At 31.1% G+C, this 21,401-nt stretch overlaps 1 protein-coding gene across 39 annotated transcripts in view; it reads left to right on the forward strand.

Annotated features, from left to right (window-relative positions):
• LOC143256083 (protein hu-li tai shao-like) overlaps positions 1-21,115 on the forward strand; it is a 53,587-nt gene extending 32,472 nt beyond the window's left edge. For 9 of the 39 annotated variants that reach the window (XM_076512767.1, XM_076512765.1, XM_076512771.1 and 6 more), the window contains exons 9-20: positions 1,752-1,878; positions 4,721-4,756; positions 6,734-6,847; positions 7,130-7,222; positions 7,690-7,885; positions 8,909-9,052; positions 9,375-9,455; positions 11,021-11,083; positions 12,801-12,872; positions 13,417-13,496; positions 14,363-14,511; positions 19,459-21,115. In XM_076512767.1, coding sequence (XP_076368882.1) covers positions 1,752-1,878; positions 4,721-4,756; positions 6,734-6,847; positions 7,130-7,222; positions 7,690-7,885; positions 8,909-9,052; positions 9,375-9,455; positions 11,021-11,083; positions 12,801-12,872; positions 13,417-13,496; positions 14,363-14,500 — 1,144 coding nt within the window. In that variant the 3' untranslated portion in view covers positions 14,501-14,511; positions 19,459-21,115. Of the gene's footprint in view, positions 1-1,751; positions 1,879-4,720; positions 4,757-6,733; positions 6,848-7,129; positions 7,223-7,689; positions 7,886-8,908; positions 9,053-9,374; positions 9,456-11,020; positions 11,084-12,630; positions 12,664-12,800; positions 12,873-13,416; positions 13,497-14,362; positions 14,512-16,235; positions 16,374-19,458 lie in introns of those variants that run through there. The other 30 variants (XM_076512789.1, XM_076512788.1, XM_076512795.1 and 27 more) reach the window with 11 other exon arrangements.
• The last annotated feature ends 286 nt before the right edge of the window (positions 21,116-21,401 follow it).

Raw genomic sequence — 21,401 nt, forward strand, 5'->3', positions numbered from 1 at the left:
TTTACACCCATATGGCTTATAACAAGTTCTAATTTATTGTTTGAAGTTTATGTAAAAATTTGGCATGTAGGAACTTGCACTTTAGTGCACCATGCTATTTTTGATGAGAATTTTTAGTGTTATAGAAAAACAAATTCTGAAAATAAAATGTTTATCTATATCTGACATCCATAAAATATAAAATCAGATTGTATCTGTTTATTAATAATTATGAAATAGTGTAATGATAAATAGAAAATTGTAATTCAAGGTCATGCAGTAAACTTTTATTTTTTTTTAGTTATTTCCATAGGTATAAAAATTGTCAACTAAAGTAACTTAAGTTTTTATGATGTTGATGGTATCTTTTAGAAGTGTTCTCGACTGGTTGCCAAATGCTAGTTTGTTTACTATGCTATTGTTTAATATGCATGAATTCAATACTACCACTCACAAAGAATGCTTGTATATACTGAATGTGATTTTCATATGAATGGTGCTTTGTAAATAAACATGGACTAACATTACGTTTGTATACTGTACATTTTTAATTATTGAATGTTGTTATTGTCTAAAGTGACTTTATTCCAGCCATTTAATTTTCAGTGCAATTTTTGTAAAATTTAAATTACTTTAATTTACTTTATTTGAGGTTTTGTTATTGTTTTTATTACACTGTGTGCCAGACTATCAGAAAGTGTTGTGCTATATGTTTGTATTCAGCCATTTGCGTAGATGGTATCATTAACATATGATTATGAATTTCTCAGTTCTATATGTGACATGTTTATTTTGTATTACAGTAATAACTTAATAGGATCAGAATGTTTTAATAGGTAACAACAAAAGTGAATCAACTTTGTGCATTAATAGTAATTTGCTCTACTGATCCAGTTTTGTATAATTTTCTAGGCTAGAATTAAGATGTCTTTTTTTCATTTGGTTAAAATAAACCATCATGTTGTATTCTGTCAAATTACCCATTTATTAAGTACAGATACTGGTGTATGGTATTAAGTGTAGCCTTTGACACAAAATACATGAAATATGAGGTCTTGGTTGTAGCTTAATAGTGTAACTGGGTCGCTTGTCACTCTTGGTGGTGGATTGATAGTGCTGTCAGGTAGGAACCCCATTTTGTAGCATTTGTAAGCAAGAATACAGAACTTTGTATGAACTGTATAAAATATGATTCTTGTGTTTTGTGAATAGTTATATTAAGTTCAGTTTGCTTCTTCCTATCATAATTTGACATGTGATTGGAATAAAATTAAATTTTTAAGCTAACTGGCAACATGAAGATGCTTTGAGTAACAGATTCTACAACAAACTTGATTCAATTTTAACAACATCAAGCATGTTTTTTTTGTTGTTGTTTTTTTACATTACATCATGTGCATGGTTTTAAAATTAGAATGATCTAGACAACTGTAATTTACTAGTATGAGTGATTTTTTTTTTTTCCTTATCACTGAGTTATAGGTTTTGCCTCACAAAAAGAAATATAAACATTAAAATTCTCAAATTTACCTAAATAAAGTTAGTATAACAAACTTCAAATTGTATTATACAGAAGTCTTTTGTTGGATTAAAGATTTCTTCTGATATGATTCTGGATGAAAATTGATTATTTCCAGTTCCATGTCTTTCTTTAAACATATCGGACACCAAGAAAACTGTTGCACTTAACCATTATAGTTGTGAATGAATTCACAATAAATGTGTATCTGTACATCTGTCTTTTTGTTTTATTTGCATGTGTGATTTTACAGTCCATTAAAGAAGTTATTGGAAGGAAAGAAAACCCAAGATAAACTGTGTTGGATTAACTCACCCAATGTGTATCAGAAAGTTGAAATTTTGGAAACTGGCACAAGTGATCCCAAAAAAATAACAAAGGTATTGTACTGGAATATTTAAATCATAAAACAAAGCTGATTATGTTTAGAAATAATGCCATAAAGGAGTTACAGAAATGTGCCTTTCTATGTATAGGATTTAATGTCTGATTAATATTATAAAGCAAAGAGTTTTGACCAGTTAAAATGATATACAGATTGTTCAGGTTGGACAGTTTAAACCTGTAGTTAAAGTTGGTACTGAGCTTGTTAAATAAGGTTTTGTTAAAAGTGCATCGGTGATCTTCCTCTGCATTTGCAATCAGACACAGGACAAATGTAATTTTGGCACTATAATTTACATTTTGAAGGCTTGCTTTGTAATTATCTTTGCTTTCAAAACAAATCCCTCTGAGTTTAATTTTTGTAGAAAAATGACTGTCAAAATAACATTATTTCTGCAGCTTTTACGTATGCTCATGTTCTTGTCAATGAACTATATTAAACCTGTTGAAAACTTAGATTTAAATGTTTTTGAGTAAAAACAAGAGCTGAAGGAACATTTATATTTAGTGTAGCACAAATAGTTTGAGTTTACCGACACTAAGTTATTAATCACTTTTATAATTATGGAATATGAGCTTTGTGTGATCAAACCAACAAGACATTGTTTGGGAGTAGGATCCATGATGTATAGTCATTCATTAAGATATACACTGATGGGCAAAATCATAAGGCCAATTAACATGAAGGAAAAATATGCGTTTTGTGTTGTTAAATTCAACCACTTATTTGAGTATAGCTTTGAAAGATGAAAATAAGAAAAGGGAAAAAAAATGTTTAGCATTTAATAGGGAAAATGTGAACACTATGAAATTAACCTAAATACTTACTGGTCAAAAGTTTAAGACCAAACTGAAATGAAGCATTAATTGGTAAACACGTAACGAAATTTAGTAATTTGTGTTCAAGCATTAGCATTGTCAACATCTTCCACTGATATCTCCTGTTACATTGGGTAAAAACATGGCAAAGACTGAAAAGTTGGCAGTGTTTGAACATGGCAGAATTGTTGAGCTGCAAAAGCAAGGTCTCTCTCAACGTGCCATTGCTGGTGAGATTGGGTGTAGTAAAACTGCTGTTGCTAATTCATTAAAAGACCCGGAACAAGGATTTCAAGTGGTTGGCCCAAGAAAATTTCGCCAGAGTTGAGCAGGAGAATTTGTCGTGTCGTCCGGCAAGACACCAACTGATTGTTGAACCAGATTAAGGCCCTTATGGGTGCAGAATGCAGCTCAAGAATAATAAGATGGCATCTACGAGAGAAAGGCTTTAAAAACCATAAACGTCTTCAAAGGCCACGCCTCCTTCCACACCACGAAATAGCTCAATTAAACTTTGCTGAGAAGCACCAAACATGGGATGTGGAAAAGTGGAAGAAAAGTAGTTTTGTTTTCTGAGAAAAAATTTAACCTGGATGGTCAAGATGGCTTCCAATCTTACTGGCACGATAAGGATATCCCACCAGAGTCCTTTTCTACACGATACAATAGAGGAAGTTCCATCATGATCTGGGGTGCTTTCCCCTTCCATGGAACAATGGAGCTTCAGGTTATACAGGGGTGTCAAACAGCAGCTGGCTGCATTGGCATGTTGGAGAGAGCATCCTTACTGACTGAAGGCCCTCGCTTGTGTGGAAAGGATTGGATCTTTCAGCAGGACAATGCTGCAATCCACAATGCCTGCAGGACAAAGGACTTTTTCATGGCGAATAACGTGATTATTTTGGACCATCCAGCGTGTTTGCCTGAACTGAATCCCATTGAAAATATTTGGGGGTGATGGTAAGGGGAAGTCTGTAGAAATGGACATCAATTCCAAACAGTGCATGATCTTTGTGAAGCCATCTTCACCACTTGGAATAACATTCCAGCCAGTCTTCTGTAAACACTTATGCCGACCACGCCAAAACGAATGTTTGCAGTTATTCACAATGATAGCCATGCAACTCACTACTGAGATCTCTTGTTGGGCATTTCCTACCCTGTTTAGGACTTATTTATGGTATGGTCTTAAACTTTTGACCAGCTAGTATTTACACTAATTTCATAGTGTTCACATTTTCCTTATTAAATGCTAAAAATGCTTATTTTTATTTTCCTATTTCTTATTTTCATCTTTCAAAGCTCTACTGAAATAAGTGGTTGAGTCTAACAATACAGAATGCATATTTTTTCTTTATGTTCATTGGCCTTAAGATTTTGGCCAGCAGTGTATTATCTTTTTGTTCATGTTGTAATTTCAGTACAGTTCCATCAATGAATTTGTTTCTGTAACTGCATTTGTCTTTCATTAAAAAGGCATGAATAAATATTTTTTTTGCAATGTAGCTTGCATTTTTTTAATATTCATGTAACAAAATTTATCAACAAAAGTTTCAACTGTGTGTTTGTGTTTGCAAGGAAGTAACAAAAAGATAGATTTGTAACTCATTTTTGCATCAGCTTGAGCTGTTAGACTAAGTCTGCTTGTTGTGTGGTTAGATGGAACATTGTAAATATTTAAACCCACCCTCCTCTAAATAAACAAATCCTAGAACAATGTAGTTGAAAGTAGTTGATTAACTGTAAATTTCAATTTCTTTTTGCATTTATGTAACAAATTCACCACTTGTTTTGGTTTTGCTCGAGATTTAATTGTTGTTAAAGATTATTCCTTAACATCTGTATGTGAGGTTATTTAACCTCTTGGATTAAGTATGCTCATTTAAAACTAATGTCTGACCAAAAAAAAACAAAACTGACACAAACTTTAAATAAAGTTTGTGCAAATAATTTTAATTTTTTTTCATCATTAAAATGTTTTGTTTTTGTAATAATTGTTTGCTTGTTTTGTTTTCACAGTGGGTAGAAGTGGATGGGAATAGGGACAATGATTCAGTAAGCTAATTTAAAGTTTTTAATTTTTCTTTTGTCTTTAACTTTTATCAGTTAATTTTGCCTGTTTGATTCTGACCTGCATGTTTAGCAAATACACCTGTGAATTGGTACTATTGTTACTGCTAGCATTTTGAGCTCTAGATCAGAAGGTCCAAGGTTTGAGTCGGAAATATACCAAGAAGCATGGTTCTAGCTTTTAATTATGGGAACGTTATGGAAGTGACACTCACTTCAGCTGTTTGTTTATCAGAAGCTATGTAGTTGGTGATTTGCCTTCTATGTTGTCAAAAGCTATGAATTTGGGTTTAGCTACTCATGGACCTTGGGTTCTCTGTCTTGGTTCTTTAGCCCATATTGCATGAGGTGTTGTATTGTTCAGATTGGAACTAAATGTGATTTTATTAAAATGTTGAAGTTTACTTTAGTAATTCATTATTACATGTGCAACTTGTGTTGAATTAAGATTAGCCAGAGAAGTAGTTTTTATAATAAGTTCTGAATTCTATTGTCAGTAAGTTTTATTTGCTGAATTGCATAGAACAGCAATGAGGATTCCTTAAATGTTTTAGGGATTGTAAGAGAAGATTTACAAGGATGGAAGCTCTTCTCGAAAGAGTTGAGTGGTCATTGTTCCATAAGAAAGAGAATGTGTTTTGTGTAGGCTTTGCTATCTGCATTGCTCCCTATATTGTCTTTGTAATTTTTTTATCTGAACCAGTTTCTGTAGAACAGTGCAGTTATTGATGTTTCGCATACGTCTGAGAAAATGTTCCATTGGAAGTTAATTCTCTGCAAATTCTTATCTGAATACTCTCAGCTCCTCAAATTCCAGGTTGTAAGCAGTCTCGGCAACACCTAAAGCAAGTTTTCACACTGTTTCAAGTTTGCCTTTTTTGATCCATTGAACTTTCTCCTAAATGATATTGTGCACGGTGTATGTGAATAGCTAAGTCTGCTGGCTGTTTGTTTGTCATTACTGCTAAACATTCTGAAATGTAAATTTTAAAAAATGATCAAAGATAATTATGTGATATTTTTAGGTTTATATCTCTGCACAAGCCTTTCTCTTAATCAGTTCTAGGATTTAGGCTTTCAGAGTTTTTTTGCACCTGCTGCTCCTAATCTCTGTTAAGCCGTGAGACTTGTAGTTTTAGTTTTGTGATGTATACATACAAAAGTTGGATCTTGAACTTTCACACCACTCATAACTGGGTAATATTTTTATAACTAGCAATGGCTGAGCAATAAATAAAACAATTGGAACTTACACAAAAATGTTTGATTTAACCAATAAACAAATTACAGTAGTAAGTTTTAAACAAAACAATCAAAAACAAACTTGTATATTTTTCTTTTAATGAAAATTTTATTACTGCAACAAAAAAGCAAGACACTTTTATTGATAACTGCTTCTACAAAGAAGTACTTTTGATAAAATCTACTCTGCAATGTAATGCTGTGATAATAGCTCATTTTTATGCTAAAATGTCTATTTTTTTCTTGTGGATGGTGAACATTATTGAATGTCAAGTATCAGTACACAGTTGTAGAACTGTCAGATGATAATTCTGGAAAAGGCTGCAGGCCCATTTACTACTTCTGCAGGAAGTAGAAGTTATACTGGTTGGCTTGGAGGGCAGGTGTTTCTGCTAATATTATTAATACATGATCTTAGCTACTTGTTACAGTAAAAGTGTATTTATACAATACATATAATCTTTTATTTTTACTACCTTTTTCACATTAAGTGATGGGACTATGCTTGTCTAACCTTTTCTATAAAAATTGTAACAAATTATTTTTGGGTAATCTTAAAATATGTTTGATACTGTTAAGTTTTTTGAGATTAGTTAATGCTTATAAACTTTTCCAAGAATATTTGAAGTAGGGCTAGTATAGCCCTAATGCACTGTTATTTTATATATAAAACTAACATATATATATATAAATGATTTTTCCACACCTCTCTTTTGACAGTGGGTACAGGAAGGATCTCCATCCCATAGTTCTTCTATAAAAATAGAGAGTACTCATCAGTTTCTACCCAAGAATACTGGTGATCCAAAAGAATTTAAACAGAAACAGAAAGAGGTGAGTCTTAGGTTACTTTTAGTTGCATTATTTCATTGGAAATTAAATTATTGGTTAGAATTATTTTTATTACGCTTTCTAGGTTTCTGTGCTTGCTATGTGTTTTTATGAAAATGTTAACACTTGGTTTGGCAGTCTGAAGTGCATATTTTCTAGATGATGGTTAGAGTATTTGGATATTAAGAGGAATTTTTGTGTTTTATAATTTGTATGTAAAGTGTTTTTTGTTGGATGTATGCATTTTTTATTTAAAAAAATGTTTTCCATAATTTTTCATTTTAGATAAAAGCAAATAGAATGAAGTCTACAATAACAGCTGGACCACAATCTCACATTCTTGAAGGAGTCTCCTGGGAGGAGGCTAAAAATCTGCAGGTACTGGTTTCATGTTAAATATTAGGCAAGTATGGACTCTCATTACTGTTCCTACCGTGGTCAATGTAAGCTTGATTTTTTTTTTTTTAAAGGATTATTATTATAAATTATATTAAGATATTTACACAATTTTACTAAATTATGTTGACAAAGGTTTCTGTGATTAATGTTGAAAGTTAGGATTAACCATTTTGAAAACTTAAGTATAATATCACCTGTTTAATTTATACAAGGCACAATAACATTACCTTACATTTGATAAATGTAGGTGTACTTAACTAATGTTATTTATTTTCATTTTATAATGCTTTCTCATGTAAACATGGTTATGAAAAATAATTTAATGGTTAATTAGTTAACCGTTATAAAATCCTTTAATGTTTTGTATATGAAGGACATTCAGTGCAACCTTTCATACTGTAAATTTGGTTCAATTAATGCAGTGTTCTGGTTCTTTGTGACCCCAGGATGCCAGGATTAGTGGTACTGGTGATCAGGTGATATTAGTTGGAGCTGCATCCAAGGGAATCATCCAGCGAGAATTCCAACACAATGCCATGGTTTATAAGACTGCATATGCAAAGAATCCATTTGATAACATCACAGATCAGGAGCTGGAAGAATACCATAGGATTGTTGAGAAGAAACAAAAGGGAGAACTAGGTATAAGATACTGATAGAAGTTATTTGTTCCCAGTGTCAAAATTCTAGACAACAGTGTAATTGAAAAAGGAAAATAATGATGTAGTTCTTATTTAAGGCAAAAGTGAGAAATGTTCAACAAATTAAGGAAAACAAAATGGAATTGTAACTGTAGTAAAGAACAGTTGTGTAAAAACAACCCAGGTTCAGTAATGAGTTTGTTACCAAATGAATCATTTTGGCCTTGTGTGACATGAAGTAACCTAGGAAGATTAAGATATGCACACGCACGCACTAATATAAGTGTTTATTAATCTTTAATATTAATTTCTTTATATAAAAGATTACTTAAGTCTTTGGGATTTTTGTTTTTCCTGTCATTGTGTTATGAGAACAGTTTTTTGAGCTTGAAATGCAGATGTTTCAATGTTGCATTTAAACCTGAGTTGCATTATGAATATGGTTGAAATATCCAGCTTGGTGACCTCCATCATTAAATAAGTGTTTTAATGCCTTTTATTATCCTTCAGTTTGCATCAGGCTCATGCCTTTGTTGTTTTTGTCTGTGTGAATTAAATTTCAAGTATCTTTGTGAAAAGAATGAAAGTTTTTAGTACTGTCACCCTAGCTGGTCATTTCATAGTTTAAAATTAGTAGGAGAAACTTTAAGGGAAAAAAAATTAACTTCTTACTTGAAAGATAGTCATACAGAACAGTTAATTTGTGTTCATTTCAATAATTCTTTAATATTTTGTTTCTTCTAATATGTTTATACAACTTTGATGTAAATTAGTGTTAAAGGATAGTTTAATCTTGAGATTCATTCAACTTTACAGTTTATTAATTATTGTTGACATGTTTTATTTAAATGGTGAAGTTTAAATATGAAATACAAAAATTAGTCTCTTACAAAAAAAAAAATGATGAATCCAGGATATAATTTTTACTTTCATGAGGAAATTTACAATCTAGATATTCATTCAGCTTGAGAGAAATAAGTATAATTATAGTTTATTGAGTTTCATTACCTACACTTGTCTTCAGTGGAGGAAGAAATACCAGAAGAAATCAAACATCTATTGATAGAACCAGTGGCAGAACCAGAACATCAACAACCAGTTGTGACGACCCCTGCAGACTCAAGATCACCACCTCATTCTCCCACTACCCCTGTCTCTGAAGATGAAGGTAGGTTTGTTTTTACTTTAAAATTGAATTTATTTATTTTTTAATTGTATTTTGATGTTATTCAATCTAGGAAAATAAATTGGTTTGCTGCAGTTCTGTATATACTCTTGATTGGATTAAGATTTGTTGTTTTTAACAAAGTATCACATGGTTATCTTAAATTGTATTCTTGATAATACCATTTTTGGTATTATGTAGTTGTTGTTGTTTTTTTGTAAGATGTTTGCTTCTTTATGCATTATTAGTTTTTGACCAACTGTATTTTTTTATTTCTTAAGTTTTGATTTTGTTTTTCTCCACCATTTGATTTCTGGTAATTTAGGCACTCACAGAGTTGATATAGATACCACCCAGAAACATTCACAGCAGAAAACACCAGAGCTGCAGATAATCGTCACTGATGGTCAGTGGTAGCACAAATTGCTGCTGAGATATGTTCTTTGCATTGTCTGGTGTGGTACTGACTCTGCTAAATATTTGTTGGTTGTGGCTTGAAAGTAATTATGAGAATTGCTGCTGCTTTGTATTCTAATGCATGTGTATAATTAAGTTTCTAGCCTGAAAATTTGTAACAACAAATTAATTTGGCTTTACTAATGTCTTTTTTTCTTGAACAAGCTAATGGAAGTTTGAAGGGCTGTTAAGGTTTTGTAGCCATACAAATACTCGCTAAGAGTATTAGTATTTCATATAATACAGTTTAAATTCAAAGAAAAAGGGTTTTGCTCTAACCTAATTATGTATTTAAATAATGTTAGTATACCTAAGTAGGAACTTTTGTAGATTATGACACAGATGTCATGCAACCATACATTGCTACTTCTTGAAGTATTTTTTACCCCAGATATAGATTTAATATTCTGTAAGAAAATTAAAATATTGCCTCAACATAGTTTTTAAGCTTATTTCTTAGTTGTTTGATCATTTATAAAAGAATCACTTGGGATTGTTCTCAGTATATATATATTTTTAGAATTATTATCCATACTGTCATCAGATCATTTTATTTCAAAAGGTTTTTTTATATGGGTTTCAACAGTCTGATCCTTATGGGTACCAGTATAATGTCACAGGCACAAGTATTAAAGGGTGGGGTGGGAAGTTATAATGTTTAATTAAATATGTGGTTTAGGTTACTGGTTAAATTACAGTATCTTCTGTTCTACCTGCATGGAGAAAAAACATTCCTTGACTTCTAAAAATGGTGTGATTTACATGTTTATTGTTTGCAAAGTTAATTTTTAATATTGGCTGGTTGGGTTTTACCATTAAGAAACTTTAGTCATAATCATCATTTTATCAGTTAAATGCCGGAGTATTTGGTCAATATTAAAACTTTAAAAGAGTTGAGGTCAAGTTACTGATTTGTATGTGAGATGATGGTTTGATATGATTGCACTTGGGTTGTTTGAAAGATTGGGATATTGCATTACTCTTCCAATTAAAGATACTTTTATTTATTCCAAAACTATGTTCTCTAAAATGGGGGATTGTTTCAGACTCCTTTAACCCTTGAAGTAATTTAGTAAGTTAAAATGAAGTAACCTTGTATGCTGTTTTCTTTATTTCTTTCAGAATGTTACTAAGATGAATGCAGAACATTTTATTTTGTTAAAACACTTAATGCCACATTTTTCTAATTGTTTATTTTGCCTAAATAAATTTAATTTTTGTAAAGAAATAGTTAGTATGGATGCACATGTTCTAAGGTTAAACAATCTTCAGATTATAAATTGAAGCTAACACATTCAATGCATGAATAACGCATGTTCTGTTCCTAATAAAATGTAATGTATGTTATTGTTTCTGTATTCACAATTTCACAAGTTTTTTTTTTATTATTATTATTATTCTTTGCATTTGGATTAAATGTTTTAGTACAACAGCATGTATCAATAATTGTCGGCATCCTTTTTAATTTCTTCCAATATACTTTGCTTGATTCATGCATGCTTCCATTTCTCTTAGTTTTTGATGCTTCGAATGATCCAAGTATTCAACGTTCTCACTCTGTCCGACTGGCACAAGAAGGTATGGTACGGGAATTGTTAGTTTATTAAAAATAGTTTTCTTTGAAACTTGTTTGGACAGTGATATGTATTATTGCTTATTGTTTGCTTCTTAAAAATATCTTTCAAAATACACAAAATTCTTTAAAAGAAAAACTGACTTAGATTTATAGTTTCTCATGGTGACTTTAAAAAAAATTAAGCTTTATATATGTCCATACTATTATGTTTTATAGTTAAAAAGAAAAATGAGTTAATTTATTGTTTTTAACTAATTTTTCATTCTGCCAATTTAAGATTTTCAGAAAACCCATATTTTTAAATTATTGAAAGTTATGTTTTAATTATAGCATTAGTTTGAGGCGAGCAGTATTTTTAAGGGTATTGGTTAAATTTAACTTAAATTTCTCTCCAAAAAAAATCCTTTTTAAATTAAATATGAATTATTATACATCATTAGCTACTATATACTATAATACTAGTAAGTGCTAGTTTAATATTAGTTGTTTCTGGAGATGTTTAGATATTCATAACTAAGCTGGTTTGTCTCTGTATTAACTTCACATGACAGATAAGTACTGATATTTAGTTTTCTGTAAATACCTCTTTCAAGAATTAAAGGTGGAATGTATATTTCTGAATAACTAATCATTACTGGTATTTGTGAATAAATAGTTAATTTAGGTGCACTACCATTTAAATAATGGAGTATTGAGGGAGAGTACACTGCCCTGTGAAGAAAGTATTCAGTATTAGTTTGTCAATCATAGTTGACAGTGATGTATTACAACTCTAAAAGTGGGATGTCCAACTCTGAAAATATTAAACATCAATATGTCTGTTTGTTAGTTGATCTTTTGTGTGATTGGATAACTTTTGACATTGTGACAGCAGAGGAGAAATAATCATTTTTCATAACTTTTTGTTTGTTGTATAAATCTGCCAGTTATGTTTTCTACTAAACTTACTACTATATTGTGGAGTGATTTGATCTAGCTACAGTTACATGTAAATCTTCTCTTGGTTTTGCTGAGTAATAATAATTTCAGTGCTGGAAGACTCAGCTCAAAAGTTTTTATTGTAGTTAGTAACCAACAAAATGTATAAAGCTGGTTTAGAAAAAGACAAACAAACGAACCAGGCCACTGTTTTAAACTATAATAGTATACGTGTGTGTGTCAAGAAGGGTGCAGTATTCCTTTAAATCAAATGATAAACTATGATATTTAATATCTTGTTGATAAAGCTTGTTCATTGTAAAAGTGTAACAGTTTGCAAGAGGTATATGGATAGACAAATTCTACAGAGCTGCAGTCTACAGATGACATGTTTTCTCAAATGTTACAAAGAGCCTTGTTGTGTGGTTTTTAATGTTACATTTGAGAATTCTTTTTAAGCTACAGGAAACCTTTGAAATTAAAAATTGAATTGCAGTTAGTAAATAAAAATAAGTATTTGAACTTCCAATAGACAGTTCTCTTTTAAATGAAGAATTTCCAAAATAAAATAACCTTTTTAAATATTAAGTATTAAGATGTCTTTTTTTTATTATATCCATGCTGCACTTAGACCAGTCAGAATCAATCTCTCAGAAAGTTGAAGGTAAGGTTTAACTTTAAATTTGTTGCTAAGATTAAATGATTGCATGGAAGTTGAAACACTTGTTATTACTCAAGTGTTTCCCACTAACTTGTATTGATGCATGTTAAAATGTGCATGATGCATGACTTACTTCGCAGCTGCTGAGAACGAGCGTGACAACTACTTCCAGCGTCGTGCTTTTTCAGAACGTAAGCCTAAACAAAAATCCAGTAAGTTTCATGTTAAGTTTTCAACTTATAGGTAGAATTAATCATTATGAACTTTAATTGTTTTTAAGGAAACATGTTGAGTTTGTTGCCTTTTTTTGTTTTTTTTGCAACAAGACCATTTCTATTATATTTCTTTTTGTGATTCTTAACATTCAGTATTTATTAAAAATTGTTAGCCAGTATATTTTAATGAATACCTATTTAACAGAGAACATTGTAATTGTTTGTAAATTGTTTTAACTTCAAAAGAATCATAGTAATGTTTTGTTTTTGGAGTTTATCAGACACAAATAATTTCAAATAGTTTTGTTTTTATGTGTCATGTATTGAATGTCTACTGAAAATGAGAACCTTAATTTAATAACATCCCTCTAGAATACTGCAAGAAATATACAATTGAGTCACTGAAATTGAAACATGCTTGTTTATAAATGATTGTGTGTGTGTGTATATACAGGTATTCATTATATAATCTTGCACCAGAACTATGCAGAATGTGTACATGAATAGGTTACATGAACTTGGTTTTTGTGTTTGAAATAAGGTGACACTGCAGTAAATGGAGAAAAACTGAGGTCAACAGAAAGTGGAGATGTGTCAGCTGCTTCTCGCAGTAGTAAAGAGGTAACTTGTAGTTGTAACAAGGTAGTAGTAACTTATGGTTGTGTTAGTGTTAAAGAAAATTATTCAGGTTAGTTAAATGCATTGTATTTTCTTATGGATCACATAGTAAAAAAGAGAAAGGATGATTAGATATGGTTTATTTTCAAACAATTAAACTTAACAGCTGACTTCTGTACATTCAGCTTTATCAAGGAAGTGTAACTAACTGATATACTGACATCTTTGTGTTTACACATGACTGGCTTCATTACATACCCAAGTGAACAGGTTATACAAAACTTGTAAAACTTACACAGAATGAGAAGTGTATACTATTTATTTGGAATTATTGTGAAGTAGCTGTACTGATATCCAAGAAATAGCAATATTAGATCCTGTTATGTAAAACTTGACAGTTTAGCATTTTGTACCAAGATATTTATCCACGTGAAAAATTCAGCTGTGAGGTGTTATTGAGTCAGTTCCACTATTCATTGTTAGACTAACCCAAGATTTGACACTAGGTAGTATTCACTAGCTACATTCTCCCAAAGTCTGTCACTTCAAAGTTAGGGATTTCTATCGCAGATAGCAATCGACTAACTTTGCACAAAATTCAACAAACAAAGTGACAAAATTATTTGTTGTAATTGTACCTTTTTTGTGAATTGTCTGAAGGAGTAGAAGTAACACAATCACTAAAAAATATTTTATATTTAAATCTTCAGTGGAGATAATGTTTCATTTATTGCAACAAAAAACATTTTATTAAATGTCTTTTATGTTTTTTTTGTTTTGCATCTATTGAAAATAGTTTAATAAAAGGCACTACTTTGTACAGTTTTTGTTATTATTAAGCATTTATTGAATAATAAATTGTTTTCTAGGGATCTCCAGCCAAGGATATTAGCGAAGGATCACCTAAGAAGGACAAGAAGAAGAAAAAAGGCTTGAGAACTCCATCTTTTCTGAAAAAAAAGAAACATAAGAAAGAAAAGGAAGACAAAGAAAAGTCTGCTGTATAAACATGATTTTGGTAAGTTGAAACTAAAGTATTATCAAACAAGTATATAATTTGACTGTGTGAACAGTTTTAATAATTCTGTTACACTTAATCCAGAACTTCAGTTAATAGCACTAGATTTTATTTCATATAGTAATCTATTTTTCAACATAAAACTGACCATTGTAACGTTTTATGTCCAACTTTGCAGCTTTTATGCATGTAGTCAGATTTAATGTCTTGTTCTTTAACCCTTTCGGTGCTGAATATATATTTTTGATACTTCAACTAATTACGGTATCAATACTCAAAACACGATGTCTCGGCAATATCTCGACAAAAGTCCCTGAAATATTCAGTGATTGTACCCAATACTATATATGTTGAATTCAATACATAAGAATAACAGTAATAAAGGAAAAAACCATGATACACAACAAAGAAGTGCCATGTAAAGCACAATAATATATTATAAATTGTATACAGCAGCTCATCAGTAGTCTTTGTGGTTATGATATATATATCATGGAATGGTAAAAAGCACATGGGGATATTGTACTGTTTGCAGAAATAATTAGTCTGCTTTCTTTTCCATCCAGCCATGTATCTGTTGCTGCAAACAGTACAATCGGATTTGTTTTTTGTCCTCGTATTGTCCAATACTATGTCTTTCCACCAAGCACTGACCTTTATCAGTACTTGGTCTTCCTTTTCATTTGGCTTTGCTGACATATCCCTCCAGCAAATTTTGAATAATTTGCTATCTGAATAGTCTTGGAGATACCAGGTTTTCATCATTGCTCTTGCAGTCTGCATGATATATTATATATCCATTAACAAGAACTAGCCTTGGTCAGTCAGTTTATGCAATAAGTTATATGACCCTAACTACATCATGTGCTTACCTAAAGCGGGGGCAGATTCGAGGCCACGAATGCATTCATTATCACTCTCGTCCGTTACAAGTAAGGTTTCATTATCATCTGGCTCAAACACTTTGTCACTCTTTTCATTGTTAAAAATAATATCGATTACTTCTTTAGTGGTATAAGCTTTTCCTTTCGGGCATTGTAACAATGTCGCAAGTATCAACAGAATATGCAAGGAAGGCCTCTTCTAAAACAACGAACAGTATGATCTACACAGGCTAGAAAACCTGCTGGGAATCCCAACTAAACAATGAATACACGTGGTTCTAGCCTCAAGTGGGTCTAGAGGCCTGTGTGATTTATGATAATTAGCCATGAGGGTATGTTGTTTACATCTTGTTGACTAAGATCGTCTGCTGCGCTGAGCCTTCAAGTCGACTGCGGTTGCCAACCATGCTGAAAGTGTTAAAGATGATAAAAAAAACAATCTTTGTAGTTGTTGCTTGAGATTCAGCTGTTCGGTTGATTTCTGAAATTGCTCGCAACTTGAAGCCTTCCTTGTCTTTTTTTCAAAACTTTCTAATGGGTTGATAAGAGAACACAATTCTCATAAGTCCCATACATTGTAAAATTTCTGCTATGTGAAAATGTCTTAACTTAGTGAAGCACTTTCAGGTTTCCTAATACTCTCAAACACTTGTACCCCTTAAGTATTTTGCTTCAGTTAATCAGCTTTTAAATAGTAATTTCTCTATTTGTATTGTAAATCCACAAACTCTAGAAATCTGTCTTACAATTGTTAGCCATATTTTGCAAGTTTTATGCTTTAAAAATAAAATTAAATATTTAAATATTTTTAAGTCTTTAGTATTTTTTGTGCCCCATTAGCATTTCTTAGGTCTCCTGGTGGAACTGTAGTGAGTTTGCAGACTTACAACCCTAAAATCCAGGGTTCTACTCTATGTAGCGAACATAACAGATAACCAAATGTGGCTTTGTTCTAAAAGAAACATTTCTTAGTGTTCCTGTCCTACTGTAATTCCCAGTTTGTCTCTGAAATGGAAAGGTCCATCGACTAAAAGTGCTCAGGTTATAGGGTTTTTATCATTTTGTCCTAGTGTAATTTTAAATTGTTGTAAGAGGAAAGATTGTTACTTTTATTATTGTGGTCAGTTGCTTTAGCACTAGCAGCAACACTGACATAAATCTGTGTTGTGAAATGCATACTAGAAATTATGATTCAAGAATGTTATATTTCAAGAATATTAATGTTTGTTTCCCAATAAGATTTAGGCCACTTGATATTGCTAGTAATAAAGAAACCTTTGTTAAACATTAATTGTAACAAAATGTTTCTCAGTGTGCATTTTTAAACTTTGGTGGTGATTATGTAATATGAAGTAAATATTATACTTGATTTGGTTTGGTCTTTGGAAAGTAGTAATAATGAAAAAAAAAGATTAGCAAAGTATTTTCATACATGTTATTCTTTTCAGTGAGTATATTTAAGTACCAATAGCTGTAGTTCCTTGTCAATGATTTAAGATTTTACTGTTTCTATACATAGGACTTTTAAGTTCCTATTTCGATTTATGATTGAAATGACAGATTTGTACTTTTAAGATTACATTAGAGATTTGTTGTAGTAGTCACTAATTCAAAAGACTTGAGTATTTAACAGAAGAAGGTAGAGCTAGTTGTGTTCTGGTAAGTTCAGAACAAGATTACAGTTTGTCAAAATCAGTGGATCTAAAAACTTGTTACTATTCTCTTTATTAAAATTATATTGTTATCCAAATGTGAATGAAAATATAAAGGTCAGATATTGTTAAAACTGAAGACGTTGTGATAAGTTATTTAGGAAAAAATATGTAACTGCAGAAAAATTGGTTGAGTGTGATCAAAGTTTGAGAAATAAAACATTGTCTAGCATAATTATTTGAACACAGTCCTTTTTCAGATTATCTGCTTAATCCTTTTGCAACAGGATTGGTATAATAATTTCAAGTCTTTGCACAAAGAATTGGATATTTTTAGGAAGTATTTTTACTACATGTTTCTCTGTGAGTCTTTCTTTACTAGTCCTCCATCCACAAAATTTCATTTATTTAATCTCCAGAAAATTCCTAAATACATTTCAAATGTTTGTTTTCAGTAAAATGTATTTTGTATGTTATTTTCTCTGCCCTTAACTATATGAGGTCTGCCAATTTGACTGATCTTGTAACCATCATAAAACAAAAAAAGGAAATAAGTACAGATATAAATGACTACAAATTATAACACAAATGTTTAGTCCAAATAAGTTAAATCTCTTAACTTTTGTATATAATTATTTCATTCACCTTCCATTTGTTCCTGGCCAACATTACAGAAGTTGCATTGATGCACGAACTGATGTTACAATGTCCAACAATATAAAACTGAGCAAAGTGACCTGTCTTGGCTGTTTTCAGTGGACTAGTATTTTCTAAAATAGTAGCATTTCAGTTATAATACATGTATAATTACTATTTACAAATAAGTTCCTAAAAACATTTTATGGTAAATAAGTATTGCAATCAGTTATCTTTTAGTTATGACAACCGTTGTACTCATTTGCTGCTTACCGTAGGGTGCTAAGCCTTTTCAAATGTTGCACGTGGAGGTTGTGAAACAAAACTTTTTTTAGGTTTTATATATACATTTGACATAACCCAAAAGTCGTAAACAACTATATTAATAACATATAATTCCATTTTAACTTGTTAAGCCTAAGTAACTTGTCTGTATTTTTTCTTAACAATTTAATTTTGAGCAGACTAAAGACATAATCGATCTGTTTGAAATCTTGGTTCTATCACTTTCAACTGGCTGAGAAAGCTTCTGGAGGGGACATTCTGAGATTTCAGTTGGTTATTCGTATATTAAAGTGTATACAAGGGGGCCATTTCCAAAAGTGAAGATGTGAGCAGGCCACTGTATTTGATACAGTACATATGTCATATCTCAACAACAAAGAGAGGTTCTCACATTCTACCTTATCAATATTAGTAATTTATGTTCCTATTTTGTATGAAACCATAGATTATATTTTAACATGTAATTTTAACCAGTGCTGCATTTAATGTACTACATGCCACAAAACATCGATACTTGTGTGGTTTATAGCTAGTATAAAACTACTGTACATTAAATAATCATTTTTTTATAATTTTTCCATTTAAAGTAACAGCAGTTTTGGTGTATTGTCTTTTCTTAGATACATTTCAAGTTAAAAGCTTCTTTAGTAATCAGTTGAGACCAAGTTTATTAAATCCAAGATTCTCCCCACACCTTTAGATTGGTAATGAAGTACTCAAGTGCTTACAAACTTAAACCACTCTTTTTATGTTACATGTAAACTTGTACAGTACTCTCTAAATATTAACAAATACTTTTTATATTATTGGGTTTTCTAGGCTGCAGACCTATGTTCTTAGTGATTTTGAATATTAAATTATATTAGTCAGTTAATAAAACACATTAACATTTATATTCTGATTTACAACGTTAAAATCGGGGGTTCTATTCCCCTTGGTGGACTCGGCAGATAGCCTGATGTAGCTTTGCTATAATGGAAATACAGACATTTATATTTGGAACTTGGGAATTTTGAACGTTACGAAGTACACCAAAATAATTTAAACTGTGCTAGTTCTTTCAATATGAAAAACAAAAGCCATAATTAAGTATTTTGTGTTGTGGTTTTTTTATTACTATTCAAGGGAAATAGCCCTGCATTTTAATGTCTGTGGTTTGATATCTTATCAGTTTAAGACTGTCTTTGTGTTATTTTCATACCCTGCAGTTAATAGTTATTGTCATTATGCTTCTAGTTCAAAACTGAAATTGTACTTAACAAATGTGAATAAATTATCCCACCTGTTGGTTTGTTGCATACAATTACCATTATAATAAAAATATTTTACTTTTTTTAAATGATGACAAAGAGAAACTAATGAAGGATCATTTTGGGTTACCATAAAGTATAAAACCAACACTTAGTGACCTGTTTAACATATATGCAGACACAGTTTACAAGAAATTTAAATTATTCTGTGTCCATATACATCTACTATATTTTCAACAGGTGCAAGCCTTCCAGTCTCAAGTGCTGTTCAGTGGAACCTTCCACCTCTTTATGCTTCTGTTGCAATGGTTACCATTGGAAGTTAGTATTTGAGGAGCAGCAGTATTGTGGACATCATTGAGTGAAGGTTATTTTTCTTTAAACTGATGTTGAGACTAGGCAACCATCCACAAAACTTGCACAGTAAAACGACAAGTGACAAGACTTGATGTAATATTTAGCTTTCTTGTACACAAACTTTTAATATTTGCTGGTTTTGAGCTTTAGGATTAAGCAGATATTGGCTTCTTTATATTGACTGAAGAGGATTCTTGGAATATAGTTAGTTTTTTAACGAGTGCCTGTGAAAAGCCATTTTTCCCCCACATCATTACTACTACACTATCTACAGAATGTTTTTAGCCAGTCTTTTTTTTTTCTTTTGGAATATTTGATGATAAAGTACTTGTATATTGGGTTTTTATCATGTAAATGTGATTTTATTTTACCTGTGATTTTCATTGCTATTTACTTTAACAATAATAATGTTTGTGAATTGCCTGCTTCTGCTGAGTTCCTTAGCACATTTCTACAAAAATCAAGTTAGGTAGCTTCTCAATTCATTCTTAAAGTTTTGCCTAGAAATTGGTAATGTTGTTATATGGTCAGGTTGTCAACAGACTTCTGTTTTAATCTAAGTATTATTTCTTTTTTTTCACTGGATCCTTTGCTAAAGCCAGCCTGTGCTAGGAGTTACTTAGCAAAACCACTTATGGTTTCCATGCTTGTCTGGGCTTTTAGGAAATGTTTACCAATGCATGATATTTTATTTAGAATAATTTTAACTTCATCAGTTCTGTATTATTCTTTTTTGTGTCATTAACAAGTTATTTTATGTTGACAAGCTTTGTATTCCTTCACATCCATTTCTTTAAGTATTAAACCTTTAGTATATATAAAAAAAAAAATTCATTTAAATTTTAGTAAAATCCAGAAAAACTTTTTTTTTTTTTCATATTCTCTATTTAACTTTTCAGGGACTAATGTTGCTGTATTAAAGTGGAAAATATAAATGGTTTAGTGATGGATTTTGATGAAATTGTTACACATTGCAATTAAATTGAAGTAAATAATACTGCAAAATGTTTCAACTTGTTTACATTCACCCTGTTTTATTGGCTTTAATGAAATAAAACTTAGGTGTCAATCTCTAGAAGCCGCAGTGGCTATAGTCTGTACTTTTCATATGTTATTTCTTGCATCTTTTATGGAGCAACCTAACAAAGCAGGGTGGGTATTTTGTGAATAGTATCTGGGAAAGTATTGACTCGCTCACTGCCCATTATTTGTGGCTAAAATCACATAATTGTGATTATTCTGTTTCTTTCTTTGTGTTTTTTTTCTGGGTGTTTTTCTTGATCATCAGTGAAATTGTTGCTGTTTTATATTTTCATCAAACTAATAGTTCTCAGTTCTGAGATAAACGTGAAGTCTGTTCTTATCAGCTGAGTTTTGATTTGTGTATGTGTAAATGTCACAGTTCACTGATGATAAAGCCACAAAATGGGCTAGGATAGATTGTATTACTATTGTCATTTTTCATTTTTTAATAAGACATGGTGTTTTTTTTGTTTGTTTTTGTTGCTAGTATTGTGTGAATAAACCTTTCAAATTTCAATGTCTTGTGGTCATCTGTAGTTTAATTAGCTTCTCAAAGGTACTTAAAGTACTCTGTAGTTTCATTACCACACACATTGTATCAGTTAATGACCACTACTAAACAACTTTCTCAATACGGAATACATACACTGATAATTATTGTAGAAAATGAAACCATAATCAGAATGTCAGTACTAGCACCTTAAAGTAACTTTGATTTGTACTATGTTTCACTGTTTACATACTGATACCTACTGTTGTATCATGAGTTTTATTGCATTATTATTGTTTGTGTTCAAGTATGT

The sequence above is a fragment of the Tachypleus tridentatus genome, chromosome 7 (assembly GCF_004210375.1).
Source record: "Tachypleus tridentatus isolate NWPU-2018 chromosome 7, ASM421037v1, whole genome shotgun sequence".
Taxonomy (NCBI): Eukaryota; Metazoa; Arthropoda; class Merostomata; order Xiphosura; family Limulidae; genus Tachypleus; species Tachypleus tridentatus.